We start from the raw sequence: 24,474 nt of genomic DNA, 5'->3' as shown, positions 1-24,474 counted from the left end.
ATTTAAAACGGTTGTAGAAAAAAGACAAACATTTCCAGAAAGAAGACATCACATTTATTTCAGAAGTACAAAACATGACAAAGGCCATCTTTAATGGGAAGTAACTCAAATATGAAGAAGAAAAAAAAGTACATTAAAGGAAAAATTACACGACTATTCAGTGTGTTCAAAATAAGTGCTCATGTTGGCAAGGGGAGACGTTTGGATATGGATTTTCTCTCAATCTCATGTACTTTGACAGTGTTTTGGTTGCTGTCATAAAAAATATAATTCGCAGTGAAAGCAGCTTCTGACAGATTACACAGGAGGCGTTCAGGGACAGTACTGAGTGTGGGTCACCTGCATTTTGGAAGCAGGGTCACAAGATCACTGTTAATATGTAAAAAGTAGGAAAATGGAGAGAACTTTGGGAAGGGAAACCCCCCAAAAATCATGTTATGGCCTGAGGGATCCACTAATCAATTTCTCATGCGTAATCATCCATGAAGCCATCTCTTAGTGACTCTGCCGAGACCTCATTATGCTCCAGCTTCATGAGTCTGAGTTCAACCAAAGTGGGAATCTTCCACCTTGGCTGTTTAGTTTTAGTACAATATTCTGTTTCCTATACCTTTCACAGCTTGTATGGAGTTCAGATAAAGATTACAGCAACTGATAACCCGCTCAAAGTACATGTGAGGATTGTATTGGGACTAACTGGAACAAGTCTTTGAAATGGTGGCAGGAGATGTTTCTACATTTCCTCTGGGGTCCCTGTTCTGTTTCCCAACAGTGTTGAAATGTTTCAACTCACATGTGACGCGGAAAAGACAAGAACTGACCAACAAATCCAGGTTTGGGGTATTCAAAACCTTTTTAAATCCCTCTGGAAAAACTGTAGACCTCAAGCTAATTATAGTGAAAGACTCGCTTTGGATATATTTCACCGTGTAATGGTAAACCTTAGTATAAGAAAGAACTACACCCTAAGATTTCTTAATGTACGCTGCTTTACTCTGCAGCTTGTGTAAAACTTCAAAGGTTTCAGATCACTGACAGTTATGTTGTGCTGACACGGTCAAACTGTGTGCTGTCTCAGCATGAGGTAGAGGAACCATTGAAAACCTAAAATCAGACGAGGTAACTGTCCAGGTGTGTCAATCAGAAGTCTCCAAGTGTAATGAGCTTTCGTCCATATTTCCAACCCCAGAGTTACCATTCCTCTATGTTCACTCCTCTTGTGTTGAGGAGATTCATCTCAGTAACATTGTTTTAACATTTGAACTCATTAGAAGATGAAATCCATCCAACTCAAATATCAGAGAAACTCAAAATGAAGGTCACACAGACTTTTGAAAAAGTCCTTCAAGTCAAACTAAGCGAGGCCCGTTTTCTCTTCATCACATTCTGACTCTGAAGAACCTGAAGTAACTGCAACTGCATTTCCACTGTTTAAAAAAGATATAGAAGACTTTGAAACATGCTTTTTTTTAAGGCCTTGTAGTGTCTCATGTGGGAGCCCAGATCTGACCCCGGATCAGCCTCTGGTTCTCGGCGTCACCTCTCAGGACCCCCCGTCCTCCGCCCTCCGGGGTGTGATGATGCTGTCCTTGGCCTGCAGGAGTCTCACCAGACAGGGCGTGGTGAACTTGGCGGGCAGCGCCCCCCCCCGGCTGGGGGGGGCCGAGAGCGAGTCGGTGGAGGAGGAGACGGCGCTGTCCTGGGTCGCCCCCTGGCTGCAGCACGCAGGTGGAGGGGGGGGGGAGGCCGGGGGGGGCTGACTGAGGGTGGATTCAAGAGTCTTCAGGGAGCAGATGGGCGACATGTGGAGCCATTTGAGGCGGGTGGAGGAGTCTGAGGAGCAGAACGACACCGGGGAGGGTGGAGGGGGGGGGGGCGCTGCTCTGATGCTGCTGGAGAGGAAACATCAGTGTCACAATAATGTCTACCATCAACGCATCTGCATAATTATTAAAAGTCTGTTAAACTCAATTTAATTACTTTTATTAAATTAAATAAATATATAATGTGTCTAACTCAATTAAGTTAAAGGTGGGGTAGGTAAGTTTGTGAAACCGGCTCGAGATACACTTTTTGTTATATTCCATGGAATGCTCTTAACATCCCGATAGCAATGAATATCTGAAGTGCTTTGACAAAAAATCCATTAAAAAAACATCATCTGTGGAAGCCGTAGCGCTGTAAAAAGCACGACCAATCATCTGAGCCGGCCCGGCTAAAGTAACTGGATGGCCTACCTGCCTGTCAGCCTTCCATCTGTGCACAAACTTATCTCATGCCCTCATTGGTCATGTGCGCGTTCGTGTGTGTTGGAGGAGGGGCTCTGTGAGGAAGTGGCAGATTTGTTCCGGCTGTGTATTTTCAAATTCTAGCGCACTCTAACTGGTTTCTCCAAAATGAGCTACCCCACCTTTAATATTATTCAATTAATTAAGAACTGTTCCTTCAACTCAATTAAATAAATATCATTAAATTAATAAAAAATAGTTCCTTCAACACAATTACATACATATTTTTAAATTAATTTAAAAAGTCAGTCTAACTCAATTAAATAACTATTATTAAATTAATAGAAATATAGTTTGTTTAACTCAATTAAATAACTTATTAAATTAATTTAAAAGAAATGTGTTAAACAAAATTAATAAATATTATAAAATGTATTAAAAATGGTTGGTTTAACTCAATTCAATAAATATTAACTATTGATAAACTATACACTCAAATATGTTCCCCCAAACTGAGGACTTTAAGTCTGGTTTGTATTCTGTGAACCCTTCTGCAGTTCAGATGGTTTTGCTGGTTTTTAAATGTAGAGGGTCACATTCTTGAGTGAGGGGCCGCTCTGGTTTCCCCCTCATTATCTGACCCCTACCCTTCTTAAGAAACGATTAAATCATCGCCAGTAAAAATAAATGTAGACCTCGGCTTCCAGGATTCTGTTACATAATCTGACTCTTCTCACCATCAGAGCCGCGAGGCAGACCGAACGGGAGATGAACTTCACCGTTAACGATGATTATTTATTATAATGACTTCAGATCGAGATACTTGTTAGTGTTATATTCTCAATTCATCTAATTTAACATGAGCAACATTTTCAATGCTCAGATATTTATTTTACTGTCATAGACAATCTTAACATTTGAAAAGCTGGGATTTTTTGCTTAACTCGCTGCAAAAGGAAATTGATAATCAGAATAAACTTGGTAACCATGGTTGAATAATAATTACATGTTTACCTTTTGCTTCTTAGTCGGAGTACAGGGCTCTGTGTGCGTTGGGTCTGGCCTGATGTGAGGAAACCAACTGTGCAGCATCTCTGCTATCTTCAGTACAATGCTGAGGAAGCGTCCTCTGGAGGGGAGACAGAAAACACACAGGTTGGTTTCCACCATTTTCACATCTGCACAGGTTTAACATTGATGTACAGGTGGAGGTTACACACCAAGAGATGCTGCAATGTGCCACAAAGACAGAAGACTCACTGCAAACTGGTAAACACAGATCTAAGATACTTAAAGTAGTGTTGCATCTTAAATCATTCGACATATTATTGGAGTTAAACAAATGCAGGAGATTACTTTTGTTTGTTTAAGAGGACATACCACAATGTAAAAAATACTTTGTTACGTAGTTGTTGTCATTTAGCCCTTCAAAAACGACATTTAATATCTATGTTACAAGCTGATGAGTTATATGCTTCACAATTTTGTAATCTTGCTTATGGTGATGACATAACATAATACGACAGACATTCAAAGCTTCACTCAAAAACCTTATACAAGCTACAAATGAAAAAAAAAGATGAACCTCATTTTATGCACAGAACAATAAGTTTTATTTTAGAAAAAAAAAACTTAATTATGAATGAAGTTATCTGTAGGATAAAGTTAAGCTAAGTCCTTGAGTAAATGTACTTAGAGAGGTTCCTTGCACCTGAATGTGACATTTGAGGAGTTTTCCTCCGCAGATTACAGAGGCAGAGCCCTGCAGCTCAGATGGATTTCGGATGTCTCGCCAATGGCCATTACGTAAGCCCATAAAGCCTGTGCCAACACATGGCTGCACCTGATTGGTGGACAACATGAAACAGCACAAAGACTGAATAAATAAAAAGCCTGTGTGGGGAGGGAGAGGGGGGAGACAGGGGGGAGTACGGACGACTGATCCGAGTATATCTGCATTCCTCTCCGTCTGTGATGCTATCTGACGGCCACATACATCGGAGGAGGAGGAGGAGGAGGAGGAGGAGGAGGAGGAGGAGGAGGAGGAGGAGGAGGAGGAGGAGGAGGAGCATGTTCAGGTCCACATGAGAAATGTGACCACACACACTCCCGCTGCAGCACACACGTGGCAGTAGGAGAAGGACCTCGTTCCATTCACTGGCTATAAATAGAGCAGTAAGCCCCGGAGCCAAGCCCCGCCCACTGCCCACAGCCACGACAGCATCACACACACACACACGTGCACACACACACCTCGGTCATCACACTGTACACTTAAATAAACGTGAGACCAACAAAAGGTCTGGAGTTCATGAAATATTAGAGCTGCAACTAATTATTATTTGTATTAATCTCTCTGCCAATGATTTCCTTTATTAACAGTTTTTCAATCAAATGTCCATTGCTAAAATTCTAATGTCTCTTTTTGCTTGGTTTGTCCAACCACCAGGCCAGAAATGGAAAATACTGTATACAGACAGGTGAGTCTATTGTTCAGCCTTCCCTTATTGCTATCATTGAGAAACAGCTCTCTGTACAAAGAGATTCAGGAGCAGCACAAACTGCCTCCTGCTGAAGGATCATACAGTTGAATTAAAGCACAAAAAACAGTTTTAAGAAGAGCGGTTATCAAAGCGTAATAAATACTGGAATGATACATTAATACAAAAAAGACTTGCCCATTTAGTTCAACTTCACGCTAATCTTTGGTTCCTTTGTGTTTGAGTTAATGAAAAGCTCGAAGTGACTACCCTACAGCTTTTAGGACACAACCTTGCAGCTCAATGGTTTTGGTTTGTATTCCGCGCAACTTTACTGTTTTGCTTCACTCTCATGCCTCTCATCTGTGTAATTGTTTTTAGTCAACAAGCTCCATGAAAAAGCTGTATAGTCAATAAAAGAATGAGTTATTAACTAGCTGGTAAAGATAGCGGAGAATTTAGCAGCTAAAGTATGTTCTCATATCAGTGTCAATATTTATAAATGCCCAAATATGTTTTGTGATTTATATATGCGGGACTCTCCATATATTGTAAAGTGCTCACACAAATAGTTGAGTGACATGCAGAGCTCAAAGTGAGTTAGGCTTAGATTAATCAGAGAGAATCAGAATGAATGATTACTGACGGATGTGGATGTGTTGTGACGCAATTCATAAGACGTGTTAATACTGAAAAGGAGAAAGAAAATGTGTTCCTTATTTTGATTGTAACTATTTTGTTTCATTCAGATTTCCTTTCTCACACAAATACTCAACTAAAACAATTATTCCTGAATTAAGGCTGCAGATATTTTAGAGTTTGACTTAATTTCTCTAAATATCTCTGCCTGTTTTAATTTATTCTGCCAAATGTGAAAATAAACATTGAGCAGTGGATCTCATGCACCAGGACGTCCAGTGTGTGTGTTTAATGTGACATAATTGGGGACAGATGTGAAGCCAGTTAGACTGCAGCGCTCCACGTGTGTCCAGCTCAGTCTGAACAGAGAGGTTCATTTCCCTACACATGTTACATTTACTGCACATGTCAAACCACAAGAAAAAAACTGTTCACTATGTTGTTTAAGAAAGTAGTCCACAATAAAAATGGACCTCATTGTATAGTATGTCAAAAATATCAGAAGAAAGGATATAGTACAGTATGTTTGGAAAAAACGGCAAAGTATAGTATGTTGAAAATTCTAAAAACATAGCAAATTATATTTAAAAAAATGCCATATTATACTAGGTCAAAAATATAAGAAAAACGTCATAGTATAATTAAAGTCATAGTCAAAAATATCAAGAAAAAAGTATTTCTTAATGTCGGGAAAAAAACAGAAGTATGGTATAAAAAAAAAAGATAGTCCCAGTATATTATAATATGAGGAAAATAATATATAATACATCTACAAATTCATAGAGGGATATATTATTAAACATTAATCCAAACAGGCACAGCTTGAAAAGCATAATATAGGACAATCTCCAATAAATGCAAATAAGTCAATCAATGAGTATGTATGAAGTAGAAAATTAAGGAGGAGCCTCTTTATATTTAATTATTTTTTATTATTATTTCATTGTTTTTTTCCGACCTACTCATGTTTTCCCATGATTGTCAAACACACCTCTTGCTGCTCATTGTACTTTTAGAGAGATAAACTCCAGCCGCCATTAAAGCTGCTGACTGATGCCAGCTGGAGCCAGGCTCAGGAACATTTGTGTAGTCAGCGTGATTGAAGTAGTAATACCTCCTGTCTGTCACGTGACGGAGGTCATACAAAGTCCAGGAGGAACTTATCACTTGTAAATTAGTCAGTGGGGAATATGTCTTTCACACCAATTACATCAAAGTTTTATGTCAAACCTTTTGTTTACAGCTTATTCAACACACTCTCCACAGTTATTATTCATGTTTTAGCTAGTTTTAATAATAATAATAATAATACACCTCTCTGAAGAACCAGCTCTTACCGTGGAAGAGAGGCTTGTGTGCCCTGATGAACCTGGGGGCTGTGTTGTCTGGAACCTTGTGTTCCTGGTAGGGTCTCCCATGGCAAATTGGTCTCAGGCAAGGGGCCAGACTAAGATTGGTTCAAAAGACCTCATGAAAGAAAAACCAGGAAGTGAGGATACCCGGCCCGGAGGAAGCCCGGGGTCCCCTTCTGGAGCCAGGCCCAGAAGGAGGACTCGTCGGTGAGCGTCTGGTGGCCGGGCTTGCCATGGAGCCCGGCCGGGCACAGCCCGAAAAGGCAACATGGGCAACACCTCTGCTTCTCCGTCCCGCGGGCCCACCACCTACGGGAAACAGCGATGGGGTCGGGTGCGCTGCCAGAAGGGTGGCAGTGAAAGCAGAGGGTCTCGACGGACCAGACCCGGGCGACAGAAGATGGCTTTGGGGACGTGGAACGTCACCTCTCTGGGGGGGAAGGAGCCGGAGCTTGTGCGGGAGGTGCACCGTTACCAGTTGGATCTGGTTGGGCTCACCTCTACGCACAGCGTTGGCTCTGGAACCTTACTTCTGGATAGGGGTTGGACTCTATTCTTCTTCGGAGTTGCTCAAGGTGTGAGGCGCCGGGCGGGTGTGGGGATACTCACAAGTCCCAGGTTGGGTGCTTTGTTGTTGGAGTTTACCCCAGTGGACGAGAGGGTCGCCTCCCTACGCCTGCGGGTTATGGGGGGGGAAAACTCTGACTGTTGTGTGTGCTTATGCACCAAACAGCAGTTCGGAGTATACAGCCTTCTTGGAGACCCTGGAAAGAGTCCTGTATGGGGCTCCTGAAGGGGACTCTTTAATCTTGCTGGGAGACTTCAACGCACATGTGGGCAATGATGGAGACACTTGGAGGGGCGTGATGGGGAGGAACGGCCCCCCTGATCTGAACCGGAGTGGTGGTTTGTTACTGGACTTCTGTGCTAGTCATGGATTGGCCATAACAAACACCATGTTTGAACATAAGGATGCTCATAAGTGTACGTGGTACCAGAGCACCCTAGGCAGAAGGTCCATGATCGATTTTGTTATCGTATCATCGGACCTGAGGCCGTATGTTTTGGACACTCGGGTAAAGAGAGGGGCGGAGTTGTCAACTGATCACCATCTGGTGGTGAGTTGGGTCGAGTGGTGTGGGAAGCCTCTGGATAGACCTGGTAAGCCCAAACGTGTAGTTCGGGTGAACTGGGAACGTCTGGAGGAGGCAGTGGACCATCCAAGCTGTGTACAGTAAGGATGGGACGTTGTTGACCTCAACTGATGGAGTGTTAGGGCATTGGAAAACACTTTGAGGAACTCCTGAAGCCGACAACTCCGCCCTCTATGTTAGAGGCAGAGCTGGAGTATGACGGGGGATCAACACCAATCTCCCGGGGGGAGGTCACTGAGGTCGTCAAACAACTCCACAGTGGTAAAGCCCCGGGGGTGGAGGAGATCCGCCCAGAAATGCTGAAGGCTCTGGGTGTTGAGGGAATGTCATGGTTGACACGTCTCATCAACATTGCGTGGAAGTCGGAAACAGTACCGAAGGAGTGGCAGACCGGGGTGGTGGTTCCCCTTGGTGGGGATCAGAGGGGTGTGCCAATTACAGAGGCATCACACTACTCAGCCTCCCCGGGAAGGTTTACTCTAAGGTACTCGAAAGAAGGGTCAGGCCGATTGTCGAACCTCAGATTGAGGAAGAACAATGCGGACTCTGTCCTGGTCGTGGAACGACGGATCAGCTTTTTACTCTCGCAAGGATCCTGGAGGGGGCCTGGGAGTACGCTTATCCGGTCTACATGTGTTTTGTAGACTTGGAGAAGGCGTATGACCGAGTTCCCAGGGAGTTACTGTGGGAGGTGCTGTGGGAGTATGGGGTGAGGGGGTCTCTACTCAGGGCCATCCAATCTCTGTACTCCCAAAGCGAGAGCTGTGTCCGGGTTCTCTACAGTAAATCGGACCCATTTACGGTGAGGGTTGGCCTCTGCCAGGGCTGCGCTTTGTCACCAATCCTGTTTGTAATATACATGGATCGGATTTCGAGGCGTAGTCGTGGGGGAGGGGGTCTGCGGTTCGGTGGACTAAGGATTGCACCACTGCTTTTTGCAGATGATGTGGTTCTAATGGCTTCATCGGTCTGTGACCTTCAGCACTCACTGGATCGGTTCGCAACCGAGTGTGAAGCGGCTGGGTTGAGGATCAGCACCTCCAAATCTGAGGTCATGGTTCTCAGCAGGAAACCGATGGACTGTCCACTCCAAGTAGGGAATGAGTCCTTACCCCAAGTGAAGGAGTTCAAGTATCTCGGGGTCTTGTTCTCAAGTGAGGGAACAATGGAGCTTGAGATGGGCCGGAGAATCGGAGCAGTGGGAGCGGTACTGCAGTCGCTTTACCGCACCGTTGTGACGAAAAGAGAGCTGAGCCAGAAGGCAAAGCTCTCTGTCTTCCGGGCCATTTTCGTTCCTACCCTCACCTATGGTCATGAAGGATGGGTCATGACCGAAAGAACGAGATCGTGGATACAAGCGGCCGAGATGGGTTTTCTCCGCAGGGTGGTTGGTGTCTCCCTTAGGGATAAGGTGAGAAGTTCAGTCATCCGGGAGGGACTCAGAGTTGAACCGCTCCTCCTTCGCGTCGAAAGGAGCCAGTTGAGGTGGTTTGGGCACCTAGTTAGGATGCCACCTGGGCGCCTCCCTAGGGAGGTGTTCCAGGCACGTCCAGCTGTCAAGAGACCAAGGGGTAGACCTAGGACCAGGTGGAGGGATTATATCTCTTCGCTGGTCTGGGAGCGCCTTGGGATCCCCCAGTCAGAGCTGGTTGATGTGGCCAGGGAAAATAAAGTTTGGGGCTCTCTGCTGGAACTGCTACCCCCGCAACCCGACCACGGATAAGCGGGAGAAGATGGATGGATAATAATACATTACATTTATAAAGCGCTTTTCTTGGTGCTCAAAGCAAACAGTAGGTTAGCTTCAGCAGACCTGAGGCGATGGGTGGGGGTGTGTCGTTGGATGAGGTCACAGAGGTAGGGGGGGGCAAGGTTGTTGAGGGCTTTGAAAGTGAAAAGTAATATTTTAAAGTTAATGCGGTGTTTGATGGGGAGCCAATGGAGGTCATGGAGGATAGGGGTGATGTGGTCGTAGCATCGGGTGGAGGTGAGCAAGCGGGCAGCTGAGTTTTGGACATATTGAAGTTTTTTTAGTGTGAATGCAGGTGATCCAAAAAGTATGCTGTTGCAGTAATCCAGTCGGGATGTCATAAAGGCATGGATCAGAGTTTCAGCAGTGGACGATGAGAGGGAGGGTCTGATGCGGGCGATGTTCTTTAAATGGAAGAAAGCGTTTTTTGTGACCTGGTTGACGTGAGGGAGGAAAGTGAGGGTGGGGTCGAGGATGATGCCAAGGTTACGGATGTGAGTGGAGGGGTTGACAATAGAGCCATCGATGGTAAGAGAAAAATCTTGGGTTGAGCGGGTAAGTGTGTTTGGGCCAATGATTATAAGTTTCCGATTTGTCACAGTTAAGTTTTAGAAAATTGTTTTGCATCCAAATGTTAATGTCAGTGAGGCAGGTGCTGAGCTGGGAGTGTGTGGTTGGAGAAATTGATTTTGTTGAGAGGTAGAGCTGTGGGTCATCAGCATAACAGCGGAACTGGAGTTGGTGTTGACGGAGGATTTGTCCAATTAGGAGGATGTAGATGAGGAACAGAAGGGGACCAAGTACAGAACCCTGAGGGACGCCATGATTGACGGGGGCTGTGGGGGATTTGGAGTTGTTAATGGAGATGAATTGATGTCTGTCAGAGAGGTAGGATTTAAACCAGGAGAGAGCAGTACCGGTTATGCCAATGGAAGACTGGAGTCGGTTGATGAGGATAGAATGGTTGATGGTGTCAAATGTGGCTGTTAGGTCAAGGAGAATGAGAATTGAGAGGGAACCAGAGTCAGCAGAGAGGAGAATGTCGTTGGTCACCTTGAGTAGGGCAGATTCTGTGCTGTGGCGAGTACGGAAACCAGATTGAAAAGGTTCATGAAGGTTATTGCAGTCCAGATGGGATTTTAGTTGGGAGGCAACAGTTCGCTCCAGAATTTTTGACAGGAATGGAAGGTTAGAGATGGGCCGGTAGTTATTGAGGGAATCAGGGTTGAGAGCAGGTTTTTTGAGTATGGGAGTGACAGCAGCGAGTTTCAGATCAGGGGGGACAAGTCCAGTGGACAGAGAGGAGTTAATGACTGTGGTGATAAGATGAGTGAGTTGGGGGAGGCAGGCCTTGACAAGGGTGGAGGGCATGGGGTCCAGGATGGAAGTTGAGGTATTCATGCCGGTGACTTACTGTAGGCAACTATGTCCAGTGAGGTAATTTGTATGAAGGCTGTAAAAGGGTGCCTGGAAGGAGGAGGTAGGCAGGTTCCGGAAAAGGATGGGTGGTGGACGAGACGGAGGAGTTGGCTATGTTGCTGTGTATTATTTCAATTTTGCTTTGGAGGAATGAGAGGAAGGATTCACACTTTGAGGTGGTGAAGGAGTTGGAGATATTATCCATGGGGTTGAGGAGCTTGTTAATAGTTGAAAAAAGGGACTTTGGGTTATTGCTGCCAGATTGTATTACAGAGGAGTAGTGGAAGGAGCGTGCACTGTTGAGGGCATCTTTGTACTGCTGTTGGTGGGGACTGCAAGTTTTTGAAAGTTTGTAATATTAAGATTGTTTTGTTTAATAGCAACGCCAAATAAGCATAGGATCCTCAACCTCACTGTCGATACATTTAATCAACATTTCTAGGTTTTTATGTTTCAGTACTATTTGAAAATGTTTCTTTTTATGCAATCGACAACAATGAATAATCTTTGGATACATTTTGGCTTGCTATCTTTATAGATAAGTACATTTTATAAGAAAGCATAGACACATGTCCTTATTTTAAGGTAACGGAGTCTGTGTAGGTTCTTAAATTGAAGGTAAATATTATTTGGACTGACACATTTTCACAGAAACACAGGAGGGAACGCTTCTTAAGCTTCCAAAATACTGTTGCATTTGATTGGACTACTGAAAAGCGGTCTTTTTTCTTTTAAATGAAGCTACAGAGGACTGTTGCAGATTGATGATGTTTTGTTCTTGCTCACATACACATGTATTTTCTTAACTAGGTGCGAAATAAGACACAGAATGTGAACTCAAAAGGTCAAAAAGGCATGTTTCATCTCGACTTTTAATTAGGTTTATATTATTAGCAGCTAGTAAAAAAAAACGACAGTAGCTCCATCATTTTAACTTAGCTCCACCTTTCAGTCCTATAACTGCAGCTATGCAAGAACATTAGTGCATACAGCCGTCAAATTAGAGTTTTTCTGAAAGTCGAGCCATGTTGTCAATCCACTGACCCAAACCTGTTTCAAGTCAGACTTTTTGGGGGCATTTCTCATCCATCTTTCTAAAACTATGCTATCCTAAAGAATCACTCCTGATGGAATTCAATCAGCCCTCTAATGCTTCCAACTATTGTGTATAACACAAGGGAAGTGAATACTATTTCCTTATAGAGGATCAGGAAATAAAAAGAAGCAAAGAAGGAACATTTTCGAACATGCTGTCATTAAAGCTGCTGAAGTATTTTCAGGATATTTACCCCATGTTTGGATTCTGAAGAACCCCCATTATTCTTTGGATCCGGTCCATGGCCACGCTCTCCTGGAAACTGCTGAAACCTGCGGGAGAAATAAAGAGAAATGATGATGAGGAGGAGAGGAGGAGGCACGTGGCCTGGCCACAAGAACATCCCTCCTTACCTACTCCCTCAGTTATTCTGAAAAAGCCTCCTGGATGCAGTCGTATTAAGCTGTACCACACCACTACACTGACTTCAAACCTCTGAGATTTCCTCTAACTGCACCATGAGGTTATGTTTTTGAATGAAAATGTCTCAACTACTCTATGATATATGGTTTCATGTACACAAAATGTCAGTATGCTACACTTAAATCTTGAATTTAATGGTAAATAATATATAATTGCGGCAAAAACTTTTATTTTGTACTTACTGTCAGACCTGATGATAGGATACATGTATTCTGTTCATCTCATACCTACCATAAAGCAACGTTGCGAGTTGTGGTGCTAGAGACTATTTTAAAACTTTATCGCTTGTTTTTGGCGCAGCGTGCAGGAAGGAGTGCAAACAGCCGCTCTTAAATCATACATCACTTCAATTGTGAGGCTCCAGATCCGGTCTTTCATCTCTGCAGCACTTTCAGTTTAAAAGGATGCTAAATGACTCGTGAGGCCTTTGATCCTTTCATTACTTTGTTCTGCAGATGTAATATCCAGTCTTCTGCCTCGCAGTTTTTTATTGTGGACATTCAGTTTGAATTATTTCTACATGTGCGTGTCTACATTGAGAAAATACTCTTTATAATCAAAGGAATATCATTTCATTTAACATTGAAAGCTTTTCATTACTTCCAAATCACTTTCTAATGAATGCTTTATCTTAACTAGGTATTTGATTTCAATTAAATGTAATGTGTTAATATATATTCACCAACCATCAGCTATCATATACATGTGCAGACTCCACTAGGAATGATGAAGGATTGAGGAGTCAAATCCAAGTAAATTGGTGTTATACATCAAAAGTGTATTTACAATTAAAGGTGGGGTAGGTAAGTTTGAGAAACCGGCTCGAGATACACTTTTTGTTATATTCCATGGAATGCTCTTAACATCCCGATAGCAATAAGTACTTTGACAAAAAATCCATAAAGAAATGTCATCTCTGGAAGCCGTGGCGCTGTAAAAAGCACGACCAATCATTTGAGCCGGCCCGGCTAAAGTAACTGGATGGCCTACCTGCCTGTCAGCCTTCCATCTGTGCACAAACTTATCTCATGCCCTCATTGGTCATGTGCGCGTTCGTGTGTGTTGGAGGAGGGGCTCTGTGAGGAAGTGGCAGATTTTTTTCGGCTGTTTATTTTCAAATTCTAGCTCACTCGAGCTGGTTTCTCCAAAATTACCTACCCCACCTTTAAAAGAAGATGTCAGTGGCTTAGATAATACGTGATGAATAATGTTTATTACAATGCATAAACTAATACAACTACAAAATAATTTTAAGAATAAATCTTACTGAATTTGATATCTTAGCTAAACTCTGATTTGAGCTAAATGCTAATGCTTCGAATTAGCATGTAAACATACTTACTTATGGTAATATTGCCAAAAGTTGTGTTAGTGTAGCAAAATGCATGGTTAGTGCAGGAAACTCATTTTGTTGATTACTTGTTGAGTGTTAGATGAGAATATCTGAATTAGGACACGGTTAGCCTAGCTTAGCATAAAGACTGGAAGCAGGGAAGTGGCTCTTCTAGCTCTGGCCACCTGTCCTAAAGTTTATTGGTTAATACATTGTACCTCATTTCTTTAATAGGTACAGAAACAGAGATAAAAATAACGCTTATATTTTCTTTAAACAAAAAGCTTTATGCTACGTGAGCGCTGCATAAACAAAAAACTTAAAACTTATCCAATAGCAGATGAGAAATGTGACGTCACCAAAGCAGTACATCTTTTCTCTGTTGGCACATATTGTGTGGGTCTTATTCAGAAGAACATCCAGTGAAATGGTTTTATAATCACCTCTGTTTTACGTCAACCATCCTCACATAATGTATCTATCTTTGGCAGTGTGATCTGCACACATCGTGTCCATTCATAAATCTGCAGAGCACTTCTTGTGAAAGCTGGGATTAGACACTTACGTTCAGAGTACCTGCCTGATCTCAGGCCCTGCAGGATGTCCGACAGAGACTGGATGTAGCACTGCAGCTCCGTGCACTGTGTGGAACAGAGAAGTCAGTTAGCATTCATGCTATCAGTGCTGCACCACGTAAAGTGCTTTCTAATAGCTAAGCAGCGCACTGCTTATTGCTTTCCTTAAATAAATCATGTGATCCCAAATACCTACATTAATTTATAGAGTAGTGTGTCTGTGTGCTGCATAAGATTCACAGCTTATCTGAATTTTTTCTTCACTTTCTCATTTGGTGAAAAGCTCATTGATTTACGGCTAAGTGGCTGATAACCCATTTACGAACGCTCCAGTTTGATGCCATTACTCCAGTTTTAACACAGAAGGTAAATGTCCACAGGCCTTCAATAAGAGGCTGCCTTTAACAGATGCTAATGGGGAAAGTGATCGCAATCGACAGCTTCACACGTGGCTCGCCAAACTGTGTGTTGCCTTCAGACGGATACAGGACACCCAGCATCACCGGACTACCATGAAAACTGGCACCATCAGATCCTCTTACCCTGTTTGATATCACCAGGCTGGCATTGGATGCCTCGCTGCAGCTACCCTGTCATCTGGAGCTGTAGTTTACTTTTAGGCTGCACAGACTTTGCCATGGCAGCTTCCCAGTGCTTCTTACATTTCTGTTGTTCATTTCTAGGAACACATTTTTGACATACACTAGGCAGACAGCTGCTTGTGGCCTTCAGCAGTAAACTGCAATTGAAGAATCTTTATTTAGCTGCATTGCATCATGGTCTTTCCGCTATTGCGATTTAAGAAACCGTTTTCTGTCTCTGTTCTCTCTTTATGAAACACTATACGGACATATTTATCTGGACACACCTGTTTTATTCTATGCTTATGCTCTTGGGCTGTTTTCAATGGTTTAGCTTACACCCTCACCCCAAAAAATTACATTTGTATGCCACACAATAGAATTTACATTTAAAATTGAACACAAAAACACAAATAGATTGAAGATTTAGGTTAAGAACATATTTAAAAGTGTGACATTTCATATTTCATATCCTTTGTTCTAATCATTGTGCTGAGACTACACATTATAACAACTAACTTGCTCCTCCAGAGAAGTGAATTTGATTACAGCTCATATTCAGGTTTTATAATTGTATACTGTGTTTACGTGCTCTAATGTTAAAAAAGCTCTTTATTTTTCTCATACTGCCTGTGCTGCAGCACCTCTTTTCACCCTCTGTCTGAAACCAGAGCCCAGTCTGCTCTGATTGGTTAGCTGGCCGGCTCTGTTAATCGGTCAATCGCTTGGAGATGTCTCGCCCATTAGCCTATCATATACAATGTGTTGGAGCACTAGCCAATAGAAGCACCTAGTGATGTGACTGTACGGAAAGAAAGAAAAAGGAGTTGAATTAAGGCGTTTAAGGTAGGGGGGAGTGTGTGGGAGAGGAACTCTCTCTGGAGGGAACTTTGAGATTTTAGCCTATACAGACCATTAACATGCACAAAAAGCTATATAACACATTACAGGAAAGGGAAAACCCCTAAAAAGCATAAAACGACCCCTTTAAAGCTCCTTAACCTTTCAATTGTGACTAATTTGATGCAATTTCTATTCAACTTCTAGTGACATCTAAATGAATCTACATGTAAAATAATGCTACATTTGGTAACAGAAAAACCTGAAGCTCCAGAAAGAATGTTTCTCCTGTCTATTGGATAGAATTTAAAATTCTTCTTCTCGCCTACAAAGCCCTTAATGGGCAGGCGCCATCTTACCTTAAAGAACTCATTATACCCTACTGTCCTACTAGGGCAGGGGCAGAGATGGGGTCGTTACTAAAAAAAAGTAATGTATTACATATTACATATTACTTTAAAAAAAAGTAATATATTACACTACTTCGTTGCTCTCTACATAAAGTAACTCGTTACTTTACTCGTTACTTTACTCGCAGGGCCGGCCCGCCCCTCCCTACAGGCAGATCACGCAGACTGCGGTGCACCTACAGTGTGCGCGCCACAGTTTTGCCTCTGCGAGACTCCACTTGCACCCCCAATTACTATTGCATTAAGGAAGACATAACACAAGTCTTTCTTTTTATATGCTCTAAAATAGGCTACCAGCCTACCACAACAAGCTAACAGTCTGTGAAACGTCAAGACACTAATTAATGAAACCAGTTCAAGACGCATTATTCTTATCATTCTTTATGAGCGCATAACGGTAAGGTATCTAATTACGTATGTATTTAGTATTCCATAACTTAGTAACAGAGATGGTCAAACTAAAGTGGTAGAGACAGAATTCCTACAATGAAGCGGGACATTGAACTGTTCACCCGTGAGAGGGCGATCAACAAAAGAGAGCGAGCGGCCCCGTTGAGGGAGTTTACAGATGAAAAGACTCAGCCATGTTTATGCAGCACTGCACGTGGAGATGTGGTCTCGCAAATCACGCAGATTACATAGGCCTACATGTATATAAACCTGCGGCGGAAACCCCTCTAGTCTGTCAGTGAGTGTGATTATTTTATAAAAGTAACGAAGTAACGCGTGTCGGGGCAATGTTAGTAACTGTGGTGTGATTACTAAATTATAAAAGTAACGCGTTACACTACTCTGTTACCGACCAAAGTTATATTATTACAGTAACGCGTTACACCCAACTCTGGGCAGGGGTCGGCAACCCGCGGCCCACGGGCCGCATGCGGCCCTTTAAGCCCTGTGCTCTGGCTCCCTTCAGCTTACACAAAAATAAGAAGGAAATAAAATAAAAGTATTTGTAGGACTATTTATATTTTGTTGCATGGTTGAAAATGTTTCGTATCTTGTATTTTGAGGTGATACTGTGACACATAAATAAAAAATAAAACGGTTTTAATTAGGTCAACTAAAATATGCGTCACATCCTGCTACGGTCCCGCGCGAGCGCCTTTTCTTGGAGGCGAATAACCTGACCCCCGGCTCGATGAGCGAACTATGGATAAATCAAAGAAAAGTACCGGAGGAACACAGGATTTAATTCTGTGTGGACAGAGTTGTATGCTTTCACAGCAAACGATGCTGGTTTACCGGTATGTTTGATATGTAAAGAGAAGTTGTCAACGATGGTGCAGCCTTTACGTATCGAGGAACAACACGGGAGAGGAACAGCTGACGATCTCAGTCATAATTCAATGGGGTATGTAATTTATTTCAGAAAACACTTTTTGTTATATTCCATGGAATGCGCTTAACGTCCTGATAGCAATGAATATATTAAATGCTTTGACAATAAATACATACAAAAATGTATCTGTGGAAGCCGTAGCACGACCAATCATCTGAGCCGGCCCAGCTAAAATAACTGGATGGCCTACCTGCCTGTCAGCCTTCCATCTGTGCACAAACTTATCTCGTGCCCTCATTGGTCATGTGCGCGTTCGTGTGTGTTGGAGGAGGGGCTCTGTAAGGAAGTCTGAAGGAAGAGGCATATTTTTTCCGGTTGTGTATTTTCAAATTCTAGCGCACTCGAGCTGGTTTCTCCATTCTTATCTACCCTACCTTTAACTCTTTTTAGGGTGCAGCTATATGTTTTATTTATTTCAAAGTGGGCCCATTTTAATAATATTTGTTTTCCTTCAAATGTGCAGAGGACTCCCCAAGTGCTGTGTTTAATTTATTTTAAAGTAGGCCTGTGTATTATTTGTAATTCTCCTTATAAGAGTTATTTGTTTCTTATTAGAGGTTAACAGTTTTATATCATGTAATAAATAGCCTAATAAATGCAAAAAAAACTGTAGTTTTTGTCTATGATATAACAATAAAAAACTATGAAATATGTTTTGCGGCTCCAGACAAAACATTTTTTGGGTAAAGAAGCAAAATGGCTCTTTTGGTCAAAAAGGTTGCAGACCCCTGTACTAGGGCATTGCGTTCCAAGAATGCAGGGTTGTTGGTTGTTCCTAGAGTCTCTAAAAGTACAATGGGAGCCAGAGCCTTTTCTTATCAAGCTCCACATTTGTGGAATCAGCTTCCAGTTTGTGTTCGGGCGGCAGACACCCTATCCGTTTTTAAGAGTGCGCTTAAGACCTTCCTTTTTGATAAAGCTTATAGTTAGGGCTGATTAGATTCAGCCCCTAGTTTTGCTGATATAGGCTTAGCTTGTCGGGGGACATCTTACTTCTTCCTTCTCTCTGTCTGTACCTGTGTACTCTCATGTTCCGATTAACTCAGCTTCCCCAAATGTCTTTCTTTTTGGTGTCTATATACGCTGGGATCCGGAGTCGTGGCTGTGCCTGTTGCTGTGGTCCTGAGTCCTGGATCGCGAGCCCTGGATATTGAGTCGTGGCTGTGGTCCTGGATCATAAGTCCTGGATGGATATCCTCGTAGATTCATCTTCCTATTATATACACATGCATTTCCAAACATTTGGACTACCTGTGTTGCAAATGTATTATCTTTTCAATTTACACACGGCATCTATTGCTCGTCTGTCCATCCTGGGAGAGGGATCCCTCCTCTGTTGCTCTCCCTGAGGTTTCTCCCATTTTTCCCTTTAAACTGTGGGTTTTCTCTGGAAGTTTTTCCTTGTACGATGTGAGGGTCTAAGGACAGAGGGTGTCGTATTGTCATACTGATATTCTATACAAACTGTGGAGACCACTGAGACAAATGTAACATTTGTGATATTGGGCTATATAAATAAACATTGATTGATTGATTGATTGATTTAGTGAGGGACCTTGACTGGTCTCACAGAGCTCCGACCTCACCCCCGCCCAGCACCTGTAAGATGACCTGGAGCACCGACTGAGAGCCAGAAGTCACCTGATCTCTAACATGACTGTTTGAATTCACTCCCTCTCATGTCTGGATGGGAGCAAATCCCTGCAGTGGGTTTAAAATCTGGAGGAAAGTAACTAAATAAGAACGATTATTCAAGTACTTTACCAACATCTTGAGTGAGAGTTGTATTTTACCTGAGTGTTTCCTTCTTGTAGTATTAATAATTCCAGTACATTTTAGACAAAATAGCATAATTTCTTTCACCCGGTTTGATTTATTGGATTAAAAAGTCACATACAAAACATTATCATCTGAGTAGCAGTAGTTTAGATCAGCTACATCATATTAATGTAATTATCAGGAATACAATTATTCTAATAATATAATTAGAGTTATTAAATTATAACAATTAAATAGCATTATTGCTTCCTTAGATTAGCAACAATAAACTACTGGTCACAACAGACCATCCTCAGTGTATCTTGAGCGTTGTATTACTCATTAATTAAATATTTTTGTTTGAATAAGTCATATTCCTTTTCTTTAAAGTAGCATTTTCTCACTTTAAGTGAATGATTTGAGTCACTTTTTGTTTTACTCCTGGTAGAAATAATCTGGTTAATCTGAAATTCAAACTGTGAGATTTGATGCATTGTGGACTATATTTTTGTCCATGTAATTAAGATGAACATCGAGGCCAAATGACAGCTTTCATTTGGCTGTCACTTTTTTATCGTGAGACGCCTCAACCAAAAAGACTAAAAAGATACCTTTTCTGGCAGATATCTGAAGTCTAACTGACAAGTTCTCCAAAAGAATACAGTTACACTACAAAGAAAAACCAAAGGAACAACATAAAAAGTCTGTGTGAAGTACATTTGATTCATTATATCTCACCTTCTGAGAGAATTGTTCATTTTCAGTGTCAGTTTGAGTCTTTTCACAGACTCCCTCCACGTGAGCGCTGTGCACTCTCTTCCGGGTGTAATGATGCTTTGACCCCTCTGAAAGCTGCTCACAAACAGAAGTTAATCCCTGAACTGGACTGAGGGTTGGGGTCTGCGATGCGGGTGGAGGCCCAGTGCAGCCGCTCCACCTCCTGCCCTGCGGCACCGCTGCAGAGTGGATGCAGCTTGTAGGAGTAGTGGATGAGGTTGATGATGGCGGTACAGGCGACTCCTCTGCATGCTGAGGACTTAATCTTGTTGGGCTGTCATAGTCGTCCTCATCGCTGGCGAGCCAGTCAATGGAGTAATCCGAGTCTGAGGTCGACATGTTGGAGATAGAGGCTCATCCAGCCGAGAGCGCCACGCACCTGCCGGGTAAACACACCGATTTGTAAACAGCAAGTCAAAAATAAATATCTTAAAGTGTGTCAAGTGCTTCTGTGAAACAGTTTGTTAATGCCTGACATTTTAACCTTCTATTCACGCTGACTTTTGTCGAACCTACATATGGTATTTTAAACTCAAGTTTAGATCCCAAACTTTACAAAGACACTAAATATGTCCGACTGGATGTTGTAGGAAAATGTGTGTAAAATGAGCCACCAGACCTCGAGTATTTGCATTGGTTCAATACAGACCTAGAACAGATAAAATAACTGAATTAAGATGATTTTAATAACACTTAAGCTACCTAGGAAATAAAAGGATAAAGGCTAATGTTAAAGAGGTTTGTCATCAGAAATAGTCCATCAATGCCAACATTGCTATTATTGTTTATTGTGATATAATTTCTTGGAGTATTTTTATATTCTGAAATTCTGTACAACCAAACAGTCAATAAACTGTTATAATAGGGGAAAGTGTTGAAATTGTATTGTGAATATACAAAATAAAGACATAAAACTTAGACATGTAGAAACATGAACAGATCTTTTGTTGAAATTCCATAAGCTGTTTGAAATATGTCTAAAAGCAGCCTCCACTTTTTTCAACTGGTTTAGCACCATATGTTACATAATAACTACATTACGTCATTACGCATTAAATTATGAAGACGTTAACATTTTATTTTCGTCTACAAATATTTTTAAATAATTGGTTATGTTATTTATCAAACGAAATGCCAAATATTCACTTTCAAAAGTCTTGAATTCTCAATTTTTTAAATATCCATTTAAATTAAACTGCTTATTCATTTGGATATTGTTATCGTATAGGATCATTTGGTCTATACAATATAAGAAAGAAAGTGTCAAATAGAGTTTAAAATCCCTAAATATTTCATGTACTCTTCCAAACCATAGACTGTATCCAAACCAGCAAATATTTAACTTGAACAAACTTAAATATGAACAAATCCGTTTTTTAAATGGTTTCAGAATCAGAATACACATTTCAAGAGTCACATGTAATTGAAAAGTTAAATAATAGAAAATGTCACATTTTACATTTTTTACATCGTGTTCTTTCAACACGTTGAAAGAACACGCTGTTGTGTTTGTGGGAGACTGGCCTCCGTATTTTTAAATCCTAGCTACGGCTCTGCTCCAGTAAATTCCCAGTATAGCCCGTACTGTAGGCTACATGAGCCGTAATGTAGACATTACAGCACAGCTCCCTGAGATGACTGAATATGCAGGCCAGGAGATTAAATAACCCTCCTCTGCCTTTTTCAAATTGGCAGGTCGTCCAACATTATGTAAGAAAAACATCCAAACACATGGACCTGTTTCCCCTCGCCTGTCAGTTTACATACTCACACGCTGCTGATACAAGTGACATGGTCCGTGACCGTAGATTCACACCTTTATTTTCTCAACTTCACTTAAAAAAGCAACACATGCGACAGCCATACCCAGAAAAAAACAACAACAACTGTGTACCATCGGAGTACGTATACAACATGCCATAATGAATACAATGTTACACATTAACCTGTCCTGTGTCGTTAGGACGGTGCACAGCTGCGGTTCAACCCGAAAACATCACTTCTAAAATCCGGCTTTTAATGCCAGCACTGCTAATTTTAGTAATTACATAGGCCTAATACATTTAAAATAAATCCAGGTGAGTTCAGAATGAACGCGGTAAGGTGTGTGTGTGTGTGTGTGTGTGTGTGTGGTGTGTGTGTGTGTGTGTGTGTGTGTGTGTGTGTGTGTGTGTGGTGTGTGTGTGTGTGTGTGTGAGAGAGAGAGAGAGAGAGAGAGAGAGAGAAGAGAGAGAGAGAGAGAGAGAGAGATAGAGAGAGAATAGAGAGGAGAGAGAAGATGGAGAGAGAGAGAGAGAGAGAGAGAGAGAGAGAGAGAGAGAGAGAGAGAGAGAGCAGCAGACCGTCACTTACCAGAAGTGAACCGTGTGTTTCCCGTACGGCTCGGTGAGTTGAGGGCATGCGGCAGACAGCGGAGTGAGTGCGGACGCGGACCGAGCCGACTGATGAAGATGGAGTGAAACCATGAAAGCAGGAGTCCCATCCAGCGCGTGCAGCCTCTCCCTGGGCAACGTGTCCGAGAGAGGCGGGGCACAACTCTCTCTCTCTCTCTCTCTCTCTCTCTCTCTCTCTCTCTCTCTCTCTCTCTCTCTCTCTCTCTCTCTCTCTCTCTCTCTCTCTCTCACACGCACCACAGAGAGAGACACACCACACACACACACACACACACACACACACACACACACACACACACACACACACACACACACACACACACAGAGAGAGAGACACGCATACACGCAAAGCAAGCAGGAAATCACTGTGGAAAAATAAATAAAACTGTTGGGAACACACGTGATCATGTCGTGACGAAACAATGTAGCGTCACCGCCGGTGCTCCTTCAATTAAACTCTCCCATTGGATCAGAGTCGCATTGAAGCACGTGAGCGTAGGAGCTAATTAATGCTGCGTTAAAGGGCATCGATCTTGGAAATAAAAAGGAAAAACGAAAGAAGTTTACATTTGATAGCCTACAGTTTATTGCTTATGGAATGCCCATTTCCGCCACTTAAAAAAAAAAATGATGAGATAAAAAGTGTGCATGCATAAGGTAACTATTACAGAACACAGAATGCCCAGGAGAAACAAATTGTGAAGTATGTTAGTGCATATCAGACACCCAGCACCTCTCCCTTTTCCTCAGATTTTGAGGAAAAGTCTTAGATAGCAACGTGTGGGTAATGGATATTGTGACACAAAGATTTCAGCTTACAGCAACTAGACTGCAATCAGAGGTTCACGTTTAGGATTTGTAGGTTTTCCAGATTCTTGTGAAGGAAGTACTACAGCTACACTTGTTTAACACTTGAGTGCCATCGCATCAACATCTTTTCAATATTTCTTTACTGCTTTTAGCCACTTTTGTTGAACAAAAGTAAAGTGAAGTTTAAGAACATGTTTACGTATCAATGCAGAGACCTCAGTTAAGGAAGTAGTTTAAGATTGATGGTTTATATTGCTAGACTTCACTAATAACCTGAGTCTAAATCATTTAATTCAGACAACATACTGTTATGGTTATTACATGGTTTATATGTGGTAATGTCTAGGGTCATTTGGGATATGAAAGACAAATGGAACAACCTGTGTTTCATATGTTATATTTACAACTTGTGTTTATTGAAAATGAAAAGCATTTGATGTTCATCTAACCTCCAGAACACATGCACCAAATAACCAGCCGCACTGTTCTTTCTGAAGAAACACCACTTGACATCAGGTTCACCCGTTACCATGTTGGGAAATAAGTGATTTATTACAAAAACCAGAGATGTCACATAATAGTCCAATGTGTCACAAATGACATATTCCTTTTTTAAGCACTATTCTATTCAGGTGCTGTTATTTACAAAAAGACAGCTTGGCATTCAAACCACTCATAAACGTATCGATGGATTACGATTAAAGGCTGCTGATGCTGTAGCAAGTTAGATTAAAATGCAGTCAAAATGAAATCAGCAATTTTGTATGCTATTTGTTTAAATAATTCAATTAATACATGTGTGTATTTTGCATTTGTATTCCTGTTCTTACACATAGTCAATCTAAGGGCAACACATTACTTTGTTTGTGTATGTACTGAGTATATTTGGTACATCTTTGACGTGTCTCAAACAGCTACAATTATATTTTCATTCATCACAGGTTAAAGTATATTATAATTCTGACAATTGCAATCAGTATATATATTTCAATTTGTCCTGCAATGGAACAGGAAACAAATACACATCTCTGAAATATAAATGGTGACACTGGCCCAGGAAACTTAATGATCCAGTTCATTGTTCATCAGTTGTCTGAGTGCGACAGGTTAACGG

The 24,474-nt window shown here is 41.8% G+C and overlaps 1 protein-coding gene across 2 annotated transcripts; it reads right to left on the bottom strand.

Moving 5' to 3' along the window:
- Positions 1-31: 31 nt before the first annotated feature.
- On the bottom strand, positions 32-22,713 carry LOC117557830 (circadian-associated transcriptional repressor-like). 2 transcript variants are annotated; one of them, XM_034233794.1, is made up of 6 exons: positions 22,510-22,713; positions 20,119-20,536; positions 14,440-14,515; positions 12,312-12,390; positions 3,243-3,357; positions 32-1,892 (listed from the first exon to the last, which is right to left on the bottom strand). In XM_034233794.1, exons 2-6 carry the CDS (start codon positions 20,494-20,496, stop codon positions 1,773-1,775), a joined length of 768 nt encoding a protein of 255 aa, XP_034089685.1. In that variant the 5' UTR covers positions 20,497-20,536; positions 22,510-22,713; the 3' UTR covers positions 32-1,772. The 2 variants fall into 2 exon arrangements, with proteins under 2 accessions (XP_034089685.1, XP_034089686.1); XM_034233795.1 differs by having other exon boundaries at positions 32-1,889.
- Positions 22,714-24,474: the final 1,761 nt, after the last annotated feature.

The sequence above is a fragment of the Gymnodraco acuticeps genome, unplaced genomic scaffold, assembly GCF_902827175.1.
Source record: "Gymnodraco acuticeps unplaced genomic scaffold, fGymAcu1.1, whole genome shotgun sequence".
NCBI classification, from domain to species: domain Eukaryota; kingdom Metazoa; phylum Chordata; class Actinopteri; order Perciformes; family Bathydraconidae; genus Gymnodraco; species Gymnodraco acuticeps.
This window is presented reverse-complemented; position numbering and strand designations above follow the sequence as displayed.